Below are 15,111 nucleotides of genomic sequence, written 5' to 3'. Positions count from 1 at the left end.
TAATTATAAACAGTGACAGAGAGGGGACTATCATAGTGCACATAAAAATCCAAGTAATCACAACCCATTTAATCTCAATAATATAAAAAGAAATACAGTAACGGGAAGAAATGCCACAATATATTTAAAAAGGTTTAAAACTATTATCCTAAACAAACTTACTAGCAAGTAAATTCCACTGAAATGGGGCTAAATAAACATTCTTTATATTGTGCTACAGGTAAAACAGATTTTGCGTCGCATACCCTTTTCTAATTTTCAGCCCCTCTAAAATGCATTTCCTGCAATTTTACAAACAACACCAAGTAGAACATGAGCAGCAACAAAGAACCAAATACACGTCATCCTAGTCGTAAAGGATTAACTTTCCATATGCTTGAAGGATAGTTCTTTATAAAATTCACCTTTGAGGGGAAACTGACCAATTTTACAAACAAATAACACCAAGTAGAACATGAGCAGCAGCAAAGAACCAATACATGTCATCCTAGTCCTAAAGGATTAACTTTCCATATGCTTGAAGGATAGTTCCTTTAATAAAATTCACCTTTGAGAGGAAATTGACCAGCATACAGGATTGGGTTGATTAGTAGATTAGTGATTTTTGAGCCCAGGCTCTAGAGGAATTGGCCCAATGCAATTAAAAAAAAAAAGAAAACACAAACCAATGTCCATTTACCTTCCTTGAAGTCAGCTGTCTTCTGCCGCACCAGCACTCTGAAATTTTCTACTGGATTAACACTTCCAACCTATAAAATAATACAAAGGTTACATTCTCAGGCCATGAACTCATTTACTCCATCCACACTTTTTAAAAAGCAAAGCTGAAAATTGGCTTTCTTGATTCTCACCCATTTTGATCCCACAAAAGGAATCATTTTGGGTGTACATTAAAGTGAAATACACTTATCAAAACCGGATGTGGCAGGAACAGGTCCCCAAAGATGAACTTAACTGTCCTTGCATGATGGCCCATCTTCTCCAAAGATAGGGGTCAGGGAGCCCAAACTCCATGTTGCTTTCCCACTACAATATGGAAACCTTCCCAAGAGCACAGGCTGGTTTTGCATACTGACATATGCTTAATTGGAAGTCAAATCTCTTAGCCAAATGAGCAAAGAAGAGCTGAGCTGGCCTGGCGCTCCAGTGCTGCATTTGTATGAAAAAGCAAATATTCTGCTGACATTATTGGTCTTCTTAGCTTACTCAGGGGTACCAAAATGCATACTACAATGGAACAGGCCAAGCCACACATAGTTTCTACAAAAACTAAAAGAAGGTCAAAGGAAGTTGTTGTTTCACAGAGACAGAAAAATAACAAATTAAACACCCTGTTTGCCCTGCTTCCTATCCCCTCCCATTAATTTATTTGCAAGGGATGATATCCAATTAAGCCTTCTTGATGATGAAGCAATTTCCATCAGCAGAATACAGGGGTAGAGTAATTCCTCTTTGCTCCTGAACTGACCCCCTAACAAAACCATTTTGGTGATTATCTGGATCAGATTTTACAGGTTCAGGAGAAGGAAAGGAAGAGAAAGTTCTGCCTCACAAACAGAATCCCATGTTCACAACAAACTCTAGTTAATATATTAGGACACTATTGTTGCACAGATTAAGTAGATATACAAATAAAACAGGGAACACACATTTGCAAAGACAAAGTTTTGCCAATTTCTATCATTCTATTTTTATTTGAAGTTTCAAGCAGGACTAGGAATGGATCCATTTGAAAATCTCAAAGAGGCTGCTACCAATCAGAACTGACAATACTGGGCAAGGTGGACTAGTAGGATAAAGCTGCTTCTATTTTCCAGTGGTGGAGCTCACCAAAACTGTCACTGCTGCTAAAGCCTAAAGTTCTTAGTTCACAAGACACATTACTCCATGAGTAATGTCCACCTTGCTTATGGACAGCACCTTAGTCAAATGAGAGCTAGCAAATCTCCACACCCTTTTAGCAACTGGGTCAAGTTGTGAAGAAAAGTTACCTATTATGAAACTAGAAAATTACTCTAAAAACTGCCAGGGGGAATGCACTGACCAGGTTGTCCATTCCTGATTTTGTCTCATTTCACCAGGGACTGATACTCCATCACAGCAGCCAATCTCACCAATTCTGCAACAGCAGCCTTTGCAAGAAGTACTTACTGCAGTGACATTGCCTTCGGCAAGGTCTGCAATCCTAAAACCAACTTCATCATCTTCTGGTTTTGCTTTTTTACTACTGGCTTCATCTTCATTACTGGAAGTAAGCAAGATAAAAACTGTGATTTTGAAGGAATTATTTTAAACATCCTGAATAAGGCAATTTATATTGGGAAAGAATTTACTGCCAAGAAAGTTTCAGGAGTTGCAGTTTTGCCATGCGGCAGTCTTTTACACTCCTGAGAAGTTGAACCCTCTCTCAAGTCAGGAGGGGAAAGGTTTCAGTAACAAGGAATCCAATTTAATGTCAGAATGATGGGATGTTCATTAGGGCTATGATGTTCACAGCATGCCATTTTTCTTGGATAGCAGAAAATCAACTACCAATATTCCTGTAGTTTCTTAATGTGACACTTGGGGGGTGTGTGGGTGTCTATGTATATGAATTCTCCATGATGTTATGTATTCACATCAGGTTCCTTTTAATGATTACACTGGCATGAGAGATAATGGAAATTTAATGTTTAAGAAAGAAATCTATTTGCCCTTCTAATGTAATTTGCTGGCTCCTGTCTTGAAACTGACAGCTATTAAGTATGTGTGAACAAAGAAGACCTGTGTGTCTTCTAATGCATCTCCTTGGTCAACACATATAAGAGCTTGATAAACTTCAAGTTGCAGCTGTCAGTACTCACTAAACAAACCTCAGTTAAATACAAGACAGCTCACTAAATGACCTTAAACTACATCTGAAACTGCTTTCAAAAGACAAATGTCTAGTTTTTAACACGATGCAGTTGCAAGGGCATCATGTAAATCTTCTCCCAGCACCTAACATATCGTAGAATGAAGATTCCATTATGAACTAAGACTGATTTAATTCACACTTTACCATAACAGCATAAATGTTCCTTGCTATTAATCTGTTCCCATACTTTTCTGGTAGAGGACAACTACATTTCTTTAAAATGAAACAACCCTGTCCCCCAAAAGAAAGAAAACAAAACAAAACTCCACTTTCACAGAAGCAGTGAATCTTGTATCTAGACCCTGCAGTCTTTTGGTCTGGTAACTTGGGTCAATCCCCCCCCCCCCCGGCAACCATCTCAGGTTGTTTTCCCCTCTTGCCATTTCCCACTTAAACTATTTTATTTTGTTTTATTTTTTCCCTTTATTTTGCAAGAATCGAAGCGCTGGTGGTAGTGGTAGAGGGTTGATGGTGGGAGAGAAATGGACAGATCCCTTTTGCTCATATCACCTCTTTTCCAAATCCCCCACTGCCATTCCTTCTTTCTCTTCTCTTCCTGCTCTTAAATGCCTCATTGTAATGTTTTTAATTTTTAAAAACCTCTCTAGGGCTTTACAGCTAAGGAAGGCTCTAGTGCTCAGAGAGATCCCACCCAGCCACAATACACTAAGAAATATGGGAACATCTGAGAACTCAAGTGGAAGGAAGAGTCCAGTTATGCACACAAACACACACATTTTCACAAACTTGCACCTTCAACTCAAGTTGAAATTGGCTAGTGTGAACAGACAGCAGGGTTGATTGTCCCAACTACAGGTATTTACCACTTTATCAATATAGCTATAAAGTTAGGTGTTTTTTTAAAAGACATTAAAAGAAGCCAGATTGAGGAAGGGAAGAGAAGGGTGAATATCGCTGGAAACTTTCCCCAACCACTGGCTTAACATCCACAGATTGGAGCATCCATGAATGGCACCTCCCTGTTCTCTCCAATGGCGGTGCATGTACATGACCATGCCAATGCGGTAGTGCACATGGCACACTGCCATTGGGAAGAATGACATTTGAGGTCCTGCATTGCTATCTGTCGGGGGAGGGGCATGGAATAGAATTTCCATAGATATGAAGAGTGAACTGTACAGGTTAAGTATCCCTTATCCAAAATCTGAAGTATTTCAAAATCCAAAATTATCCACAAGGATGGTTGAGATAGTAACATCTTTGCTTTCTAAATTTTGTTCCATGAACAAAATTATTAAACATTGAGCCCATACAGACAGGCCAAAATAAAGCTGCTTTGAGTCACTTTGGAGATATGCTTTTAAATGATACATGCATCTTAAGAGGCTGTAAGCCACGCCAAAGCCATGCTCCAGTCCTGAGGACAGGAACGCAGCTTTGGCGCAGCCTCTGGCCTCTTAGGATGGATGCATTATTTAAACAGCATACCTCCACAGTGACCTGAAGCATCTTTATTTTGGCCTGTCTGTATGAGCCCTTTGTTTCATGAACAAAATTATTAAAAATGCTATGTATAAAACTATTGTCAGGCTATGTTTATAAAATGCATACAAAACATGAATGAATTTCATTTTGGTTTTCATTTCCAAGATACCTTATTATGTACATGCAAATATTCCAAAATCCAAAAAAAATCCAAAATCCAAAACACTTCTGGTCCCAAGCATTTTGGATAAGGGAGGCTCAACTTGTACATGATTTCCATTTTTGGCATGTCCGCAACCCAAAAGTTACTATAGGAAACAACAGTCTGATACAACACATAAGGAGATTTTGCTCTTTTGATTGTTTGGACTTGAGGTCTAAGAAGGTACAGTCAGTGCAGCAAGAGGTAAGGGATTATGGACCTTGCAGTCCAAAACATTTGTAGTATTGAAGACTCCCAATTCATTATAAAAACACACGATAAAACCAAGCAACCATTAAAACAGTTTGCCTTAAATCAAAACGCATGCCCTCTACCATTTGTGGCTGCTGTTGCTTCCTCAAACTCAAAAAGGTGGGTTTACAAAACTAAAAGTTGATTTCAAGCCACTTCCAGTTTTATTTGCAGGGGAAAGTCAGGGCTGGGAGACCAATGTAGTCTGTAGTGAGTTTTGGAAGTCAAACACTGGTATCCAGATCACAGGACTTTGTCCACTCCAGTTGTACAAAGATGAAGTTCCACAGCAGTGAGATAGATACTAACATCCTTCTTCTATGGATCCTTGTTGCCTAAAATTATAAGCAGGGGTGATATAACTCACTTGTCTTTGAAGATATGCTGAGCTGTTTTCTGTTCTTTCATCTTGCCTACATCCTTCAATGGAAAAAGCGATTTTACTTTTTCAAGAGGAATCTGGTATTGCTCTCTTACTTCCTGAGGTGTCTCCAACATGTCTAAGAGATGTTTTTCAATAGGAGGCAAGGGTGCATCAGGATGGAAAGCTTTATGTTGTAGGCACTGGTGAGAGAATAAAAGAGAAAAAGTGATTTCATGTCAATAATTTAGAGAAAGTAACATGTTCATGAGTGTATACTTTAGAAACATGATCACTTCTAACATGCTTTTCATAAGTGCAGCCTCAGTGGTATTTGCCGTGGAGCAGAAATTCAAATATTTTTTTATATGAGAGGCAATATTCTGATATTATGAGTTTCCAAGAATTGTTTACAGTGAAAGGGATCATACTGCATGCATATGTAGTGCTCTGTGGTTTCAGCATGAAAATCAGGCTTCCCAGGATAAACACATGGTAAGCCTGGCAAAAATGTGCCGGGATCACTACAGCTGACAGAATGTTAAAATTCAAGAACATTATAATGATCAAATTCAAACTGAATTTCACCATATAACCCAATTCTATTTCACTGCACACAACTATACAATAGCCCACATTAACCTGAAGCTGTATGATGAAATTCCTTAAGTCAAACTTACATCTGTCTGCCAAAATACCCAGTTTTTTCACTACAGTTTCTAGGATGCAGTCCAAGACTTCCAGTACTGAAATACTGAACTATTTTATGCTGCCCACACATTTTCCAGTGAGATCGAAATAAATAAATGATGAGGGGGCATGTATAGGTTATTTTGCTCTGAACCAGGTAGATGAAGCATTTGTGGAGGAAATGCTACATAATTTAAGTGAACTGCTACATCTGATACCCCACAGCACACTGTACCCAGTGCACATAAACAATAATTTCCCCAAATTCTAAATGAACTGACTGAAAATATTCTTCTACAGCATAAGCAGGGATGCAAAATTTATCAGTTCAGTAATCAAAATCAAGTGGTAAGATACCTGTCCTGACATACATAGGCTTAGATGCACCAGAACATAGGGGGAAAATTGGACTACAACCACTTGTGTACCTATGAGGGGGGCAGGGAGGTGGGATGAAGACATTGCATCCCCAAATAACAATTCTGTCTCTCCCATTAATTTTTTCTTCGACCCCCAAATTTCTAGCAATACAGAAAGTGAGACACTAAAATAATTCACACCTATGTTCACATTTGCTTGATAACTCTGTCTGCCCCTTTTCTCTGGATGCCTAAACTTTGGCCAGTATCCTGTTGGGGTGCTGCATGCTTGTAAGTGGACTTGTGCCTATGCAAAGTAGAATTACAAAAAAGTGCAATGTTTGTATCTGGTAGAGGGCTACTGTTATGTAACTATGCAGCAGAACCAGCAGAGGACCAATGTGTAACTGGACCAATGTGAATTCTGACCAATGCAGTACAGTCCCCAACGCACACTGGGCCCACTATGGGTCCCATTATGCATCTCCACAATTCAGTAACTGGAGTTCTTAGCGCCTCTGTTACTTAATTAAGTGCACACAAATTTACACTGACTACCTTTATTCCTAAATGCTCAACTGAGGTTTTAAGTTACTGCAATGCTAAAAATTAGGGATTAAAGGAAAATTCTTAGTGGGGGGGCAGCGCAATATCCTCATTTTGCCTCTCCTCCCTCCTTAGCTATACTCTTGACAACAGCCCCCCAAATCTCTCAATCAGCACTAGAAATAATGTAGTCTGACACAACTTTAATTGCAATGGGACCATTCTACAGAATCCTTGGATTCGTAGTTTTATGAGGCCCTCAGCACTTTGTGGCACAGAAGGCTAAAGACCTTGTAAAAGTACAGATCCTAGGATTCCACAGGATGGAGCTATAGTGAAAAAAAAAACCTAACACCTCCAGGTTATAGATTTTATCAGTTGATGTTTGGCACAATGTTCTTTTTAACAGAAGTACTAAGATGGAGGGAGACACCTTGGGAGGACGGGGGAGGGAAGTTTTAACAATAATGGTGAGAAGACCAGCATCTTACCTGATACAATCTTTGAAACTGAGGATTTGGAAATTTGCTGGTTTTAAATATATCCTCAACTGTCCCTTCACTTTCATCTTCATAAACCAAACTCATGGAATCAATCAGAGAGTCAACTGCCAGCAACTGATCCTCTGGGTCAGCAGATACAAACAGATATATATTAAACACACACTGAAGAGAGAAGTATAGCAGATTTCCCTTTTTGCAAACAGGCATCCAACCCCCAATATAATTCCAATTGTCATCATTCCCACAAGCAGTCAAATGCATACCACAAGGAGAGGTTACATTAACTTTTGCCCGAATAAATCATATGAAGCCACTCTGTTGTGAGAGGAGAAAATTTAAAGCAAGTGAAGTCAGAAAAAGAGACAGAAGCTTCCTTCTCTTGTTTCATTTATTGGTAACCCAAATATCTCAGTTGAAAACAGGTTTGTTATGCTCCTGAACCCTGTCTTTTGCGGTTGACAGTTTTAATTTTCTGCCCCTGACTTCCATGGCAGAAAATACATACCATCTTTTATAATGATATACTGGAATATCAGAATGAAGCAGTCACACTACCAAGTTGTTCTGTGAACTTCTAAAAATGATAAAGCTTATCTTGGAAAAGCAAGCAGCAGGTAATGCTATATGCTTCAAAGAAAAGTGGAGAGAATGCACATAGTGAGCACAGGCATATTTGGGCACTAGACCAGTGGCAGGAATTGCAGCCCTCCCACTTGTTTTGCAGCAACTCCTCACCATTGGTCCTGCTGGCTAAGGCTGATGGGAAGTGCAGTTCAAGAACACCCTGAAGAGCCAAATGTTCCCTACTCTGAATAAAAGACTGCATTGTGTCACAAAATCACAAGCAGTCAATGACAACAAAAATGTAAAGAATGGTTTGCTGCAATCAAACTGAAGGAGCCAACTAGAGAGCACACTTTTCCTCACACTCACAAAAGTGGGTTCCCACTCATATTTGAACTGCATTTATGAGACATGTCAACACCAGAGTCTGAAAATACTGAACTATCCTGGTTAGCAGTCAAGATCTGTGCTACAGGCCAAAGCTGGAAAGTGAAGCTAAGACTGGAAGAGAAAATTCATTCCAGGGATTGAAGGGCTAATTACACAAAGTTACACTTCTAAAAACAACCATTTTACAGTCAATAATTTCTGAAATTACAAAGTCTACATGCACTACAGGAAGTATCTAACCTGCAAGCTTGTACAAGTCTATGAGAAAACAGCATTAAACTCAGTGTAACTCACAACTGAGTAGAATGTATAGGACCACTTTGTTAAGGACATGAGTCAAAGCAAAAGCTCACCTGTTGGTAAACACTTTTTATTATTCTTCAAGGAGGAAAACATGTATTGTCTCAAATCTTCCATATAAGGTAGCTGTACATATGCCAAGCACTTAAAAAAAGAAAAAAAGTGGATGAGCAGAGTGTCAAGAAAGCTCAATCATAATGAAAAAGACAGTAGAGGAGTGATTCCAGGCAAAGTAGTACAAATACACTGCCTTGTTCGATATGCAACCCTTCCAGGTGTTCCCATTGTCTCGTGACTTTTATTGTTCTGGTAAAAATCCAGAATTAGGTCCCATTTACTTGTGACTTTGTTGAGTCACGAGTAAATGGGACCTAATTCTGGATTTTTACCAGAACAATAAAAAAGCAGTAGAGTATCTTTAAATTGTATGAATAGGATTTCTCTGGCTGGAAGCATCCACAATATTAAATAGCAAAACATCACCTGAATACTACATTTTTTACAAAATAAACATTTACAAAAGTATTACAATAAATATTCAACATTAAATTAGTAGATATATATAGGGGCACTGAATTAACTGGAGAGTGGCCCACTGGCTTATTATTTTCTTGATTTCCTCTCTGCAAAACAAATATGCTTCCTGTGTAACAGCAGTTTTCTTCTTACAGGGATTGTATAGCCTTCTGTCTGGATGTGGCCACTGACAATCATCTGCTCTCAGCATTTATAGCCTTTCACTTGCCTCTATTTGCACATCTCCCCCAACTCATCTTGAGCAATTTTCTTTTCTCTGGGACAGTTTATGTATATCAAAAGAACTTGAAAGCTTATGTCCAACTGAAAAACAATAAAGTTTGTGTTCCTGCTCAATGATTATTGAGCATTGCCATGTGCAAGGCAGAAAAGACATAGCCATATGCAGATTTTCTCCACGTACCATCTTGGTTAGTGTGTGTGTGTGTGTGTGTGTGTGTGTGTGTGTGTGTGTGTGGAATGCAGAACTTTCTTCTGTGAAAAGCAGCCAAGACACATAGACTTAAAAAAAATTATACTAGATTTTAGGTATCAGGGCTTAACAGCTTTAACATTAGATGCTACCATCTAGAAACTTGAATAACAATTCTACATTTTCCAAGATCCTGCTGAAGAGATGTGCAATATTATATTTATTATTTATTTATTTTTAACATTTGTCTTATATTATGGAATTTCAGGATGATGTTCAACAAAATCACTTTTACATATATCAAGCAATTTGAGCAAGTACCAAATAATTTAAACAGACTAATAACATAACAGTCAATTTGACAAAATTAAAAAGCAATACAGTTTTAAGACCAATTAAAATAGGCTAAAAAAATCTGGATAGAATTAATTATGCCCCAAAGGTGTTTACTCTTTTTTTAAAAAATATGTTTTTATTTGGTACCAGAATGACATCCATGTTCGAATGACACCAACATTACCCTACTGGGAAAAGACAACTAAATAGGGCTGAATGAACTAGATTATCAGAAAAAGTATTACCTCATATTCATTCTTGATCAATGGAAAGGCTGCTCCAACCTGAGGCTGAGATCTTCTATCATAGACATAACGCACAATGGCTACCATATCCAACTCATCCAAAGCATGAATGAGCGCAGAAAGAGCAACTGCTGCAGCCTGTCAAAGGAGATACACAAATAGCATTAATGCCCATCAACAATGGCATTCACAGGTTCAAAGAAACAGGGGCCTTCCTATTTTAACTCACAGCACTGACTTAAAGCTTACATCTTATTTCTTCAAAAGCAAAAGGAAACAGTGACAAGTGTACAACCAGATCACGTCAACAGATGTCCCCAAGTAAGGCACCATCTTTAAACCATATAGTGGATTACTGTGATGGTTTAGCAACTACCTCACCAGCTGCCACCAATTATGTATGAACCACTATTACTATTTCACTTGCTGCCACCACTTATGTGTTGGGGTGACACCACGTCACTGCCAAATCTCTTAAACCCCTTTACACTATGTGCCACCATGACACCAATTATGTCTGGAGACCCTCAAAATCAGATCTCTAACAAAGGATTCGTACACTAGAACTCTCTTAAACATCCAGCACTCTGGGATTTTAAAATCCCAACAGCTTGACACCAATTGTCAAGTGATAACTACACACCCACTATCTGAAGTGTCCTAAATAATAAAAGGTCTTTTTCCTTTGGTACTGTTTTAATTATGTTTGGTAGCGTGGATGTTATCTGTAAGCACACCTCAGGTAACTACTTGTTGAAACAAAGGAACAAACTTTATTTACAAGCAAGGTTGATTACACTATCTTTCTTATAGGATGTTAGTCAAGCTTGACACAGTGTATAAATTGTTTCAGTAGTTACAAAGTTTAACAGTTTCTTTCACTTGACTTTATCAACATTCAGGGGTAGCTGTGTTGGCCATTTAACAAATGCAAACAAAAATCCATCAGTGATACCTTTATTGGCCAACCAAAATACACAGTATACTTGTTGCAGTAGTTACTCCGAAGCTCCATGGGTTTCTTCTCAGGCAAGATGTTACAGCAGAAAACAAATTTGGTTCATCTTCAATATGACATCACTTCAAATATTTAAACCGGGCTAACATATAATCTCTTAACCTTCTCTTCTCCAGGCTAAACATATCCTGCTTCCTAAGTGTCTTCTCATAAGGCATGGTTTCCATATCTTTCACCATTTTGGTCACTCTCCTCTGGACATGCTCCACCTTCTCACCATCCTTCTAGAATTTTGGTGCCCAGAACTGGATCCCATGTGCTATGTGAGGACATGGGGGAGGGCTTTCTCTGCAGTCTCATGCCAGTTATGTAACACCCTCCTCTTGGAAGCCCAATTGGCACCAACAGTGCTGTCATTTCAGAGACACATGAAAACATGGTTGTTCATGTAAACTTTGGGGCCTGAGTGGTTTTATAAAAACTCTCTTATGCACATGGTTTTAATTCATTTAAAACTATACAACACTTTTATTTTTTGTAATCATTTAATATGTTTTAGCCTTTTCAAATATTTATTTTTAAAATATTTTAAAACTAATTTAATCACTTATACAGTGGTGCCTCGGGTTACGAAATTAATTCGTTCCGTGGCACCGTTCATAACCCGAAAAGCCTTCGTAAGCCGAATTGCCAAAGGCGCTAATGGGGAAAAGCCGCGATTCCGTGCGAAAAAGCTGAAAAAAGCACCAAAAGTTTTTTCGTAACCCGAAAAAACATTCGTAACCCGGAACAATGTTTTCCTATGGGAATTTTTCGTATCCCAAAAATTTCGTAACCTGGGTATTTCGTATCCCGAGGTACCACTGTACTGTTTTAAATTTGTCATTTAGTTTTATTGTATGCTGTCCTGCAATCTCAATACAAAGGGAGGGATATAAATAAATAATCTCAAAATACCTGTACTATTTGTTGTGACATTTTATTCAGCCTGACCAGCATCCTGCCGCCCCCATCAAACAAACAATTCCCATTGCAGGTTATAGTTCTTTTTTCAAAACACTTAAGGATGGGAAGCTGCAGTTAGTTTTTGTATCCCTGCACCAGGATGTTGCCCTCAATGCAACAGTGTCCAGAGAGGCTGCTCCAGGACCAATTTATACTCAAGGGAATTGTGTTTAGCTCAAATACAGAGATGTGTAATGGTTGGGGTAATTCAGTCTATGAAACTTTTTTCCCGACTTTTACTGGGTCCAAATTCACACAGAACTCCAGAGGCAGATTTCCAATGAAAATGGGCTTTATTTAAAAGGAAAATAAACACAGTCAATCAATCAAACAAACAACCATGCACGTGCACACACACACACACACACACACACACACACACACACACAGAGAGAGAGAGAGAGAGACTAGAGAGATTGGAAGAGTAATGAGACTTCACTAACAGCAATAATTACCTATGTGGATTTTGTCTCCAGTTACTGAGGGTCCAGGATGAAAAGGAGGACTCAAGCAGCTCCCATGTCATGGGGGCTGGGCGAGCTGCTAAGGTGCTTAGCCAAGCAAACTGGCAGGGGTTCTGCCTGCAGCTAGACTGAGCCGAGGGACTTGCTGAACTAGCCCCAATATTTACACCAAAATTATGGTTTGGGACAGATTCCAAGAGGTTGAAAAGACCAAATGGTTTTGGAGCTACTTTGAAATGTTTGGAGTTACTCTGAAATGGTTTTCCAGGGTTGTCACACTGAGGTATGAATGGAGGGCAATAGACTCTCATTTCCAAGGCAGAGAGGATTAGCGCATAAGATCGCCGATGCTTTCTTTATCTTATATCTGCAGCCCATTGTACTGCAGTCTTGGGTCTCCTCACCTCCTCCAGGATGTCCGGAATCAATCAATCAAACCGGGGCCCCATGCAACTCCTATCTTGCTAGCCTACTTGTTGATATTATATCCTGGTTAGGCATCCACATTTGTGGTTGTAGAAGGGTCACTCAGCCTATGTTTTATCACATTTCTGATATCAAAATAGGAGGGGTGTCTTGGGGTAGCCATGGACGCTAATAAGGATACAAACATTTTCAATGTTTCACAATTGAAAAACAAAGCAAAATATAAAATTTTTAGTTTAAGATTAAAGTGATAGTCAGTTTGTCTCACCTCATCGTCCTTTGCTGCAAAGACCTTCAGAACCTGACTCCCCATGTAGCGATGTCTCAGGATCTACAAAAGAATGATTCCACAACTTGGTCTTATGCTAATGCCACTTTGAACACTTTAAAGTCACAGCCAGCAACATGCAAATTAAATTTGACAGTGGAAAAATCAAGCATAGCTCTGCATTTCATTCCACTGGTCTTTCTCAAAGCTACTCATGTCTCTATTCTAGTTATTGTTCCAAGTTAATTTTAACAGAACTCAGATGTAAGATATTCCATTCCTCTCATCACTCAGTTACCTATTTCATCCCTTCTCTTTCATACAGCAGCTTTCACTGTTCCTCATTATTGCTCCCATTAAGTCTTCTTCCACAGGTTAAAGATAGTTCATTGTGTTTGGCTTCTGAATACCTCTCAAGCTACTGTTCAAATTTAGATACTATTTTTGTAGCATGAGGGATGAAAAGGTAGTGATGGAAGGAGAAAAGAAAAAGTGAGAGAGAAATCAAGAGAGAGAAGGTAAAGAAAGAGAAAAGAGAATGCTTTATCCACTTTTTGCTCTCGCCCCACTACCAGCATGCAGCTCCTGGCAGACTACCCTTGAGGGAATATGGACTTGAATGGATGTCTGTACATATTTCTATATATTTATTGTTATGCTTTTACCTTTCCACTGGAAAAAGCAGAACCCAAGGTGGTTAACATCCCCATCCTTGTTTTAGAACAGAGGGAAGAAAATTATTAAAGTTTTAGTCTAATCTGCAACTGCAGAAATAATTGTTGGAAAATTTATGTATTGCATTCTCCTTTCCTTCCTTAGAAAGACAGGGACTTCCCTCTATCTATTTCATTCTATCTAAACATGTGACATTGGTCACTCACTCTTGAAGGCTGTTTAACAGACTCTTTCTCAAGATTGTAAACAGTCTCTTCTCAGTCAGAGTAACAGTCTCCTCTCAGTCTAAGATGTAAGAGTCTCCTCTGAGTGAGGTTAACAGTCTCTTCTCTTCAGTAGTAGTAGGGTTTTTCTCTTCTTCCTGCTGATGGTGAGATTTCACCTCTTTTCCCAAATCATCACTAGTTAGAATAGGATTTTGTTTGTTATGTATTTATTTATTAAAGTCTTTATAATTTGTTTTTAAACTAGAAAATGTATGTTGTTTTTTTTTAAATAAGCCTTAATTCTTTAGGAAGGCAGGTTTATAATAGCCGAACTCACACTTTTGCTGTTCTGCAGATGAAAGCTGAACTCCAAGAAGTTTAACTTTCATACCTACATATTTTTGTTTCTCTTTAAAAGGGTTAACACTCAGGGAAACTCAAATTGCATCTCACATTAATGCAGTCTGACCCCACTTTAACTGCCATGGAGCCATCCTATGCAATCCTGAGATTTGTAGTTTGTTGTGGCACCAGAGCTCTCTGATAGAAAATGCTAAATATCTCACAAAACAACAAATCTGAATCCCATAGAATTAAGTTATGACAATCAAAGCAGTGTAGATTAAACCTTAATTTCCACATTATGAAAGCAAAGATACGATCTTTCTAGTACTGTAGCTTTGAAAAGTTCAATTTGGCCAGGTTTCAAACACTGTCCTAAAATTCAATGTATCATAACTTATCCTTTGGAAGCCACACATTCCAATAGCTGTATGGTTTTTCAGAAAGATAGAATATAGATGAAATAAACAAATGAACAAAACCACATGATGGAATGGGCCAGAGTGCCTCTGGTGAAGGCAGGCTGCAATCTAGAAATGCTTATTCCACATACAATTTGTCAGACTGTAATACTCATTACAGCAGATTTTAAAAAGCAACTGTCATCAAGTGATTTATCCTGGGGTCTTTTTTTATTCTAATGAGAATTCCAGTGCACTCTGGTTTATGAAAATGTCCCATGACTACAGAAAAGGTTTTTGCATACAGAATTAAGGATATTCTACAAT

General features: G+C 38.5%; 1 protein-coding gene across 1 annotated transcript in view; it reads right to left on the bottom strand.

Moving 5' to 3' along the window:
• The window catches only part of XRCC5 (X-ray repair cross complementing 5), a 71,234-nt gene that overhangs the window by 24,717 nt on the left and 31,406 nt on the right, over positions 1-15,111 (bottom strand). Inside the window, 7 exon segments of the mRNA XM_042466112.1 lie at positions 680-749; positions 2,152-2,245; positions 5,164-5,360; positions 7,244-7,377; positions 8,563-8,653; positions 10,040-10,177; positions 13,161-13,223. Coding sequence (XP_042322046.1) covers positions 680-749; positions 2,152-2,245; positions 5,164-5,360; positions 7,244-7,377; positions 8,563-8,653; positions 10,040-10,177; positions 13,161-13,223 — 787 coding nt within the window.

Source organism: Sceloporus undulatus, chromosome 1 (genome assembly GCF_019175285.1).
Source record: "Sceloporus undulatus isolate JIND9_A2432 ecotype Alabama chromosome 1, SceUnd_v1.1, whole genome shotgun sequence".
NCBI classification, from domain to species: domain Eukaryota; kingdom Metazoa; phylum Chordata; class Lepidosauria; order Squamata; family Phrynosomatidae; genus Sceloporus; species Sceloporus undulatus.
Note: the sequence above shows the minus strand (reverse complement) of the source record. Positions and strands in the feature narration are given on the sequence as shown.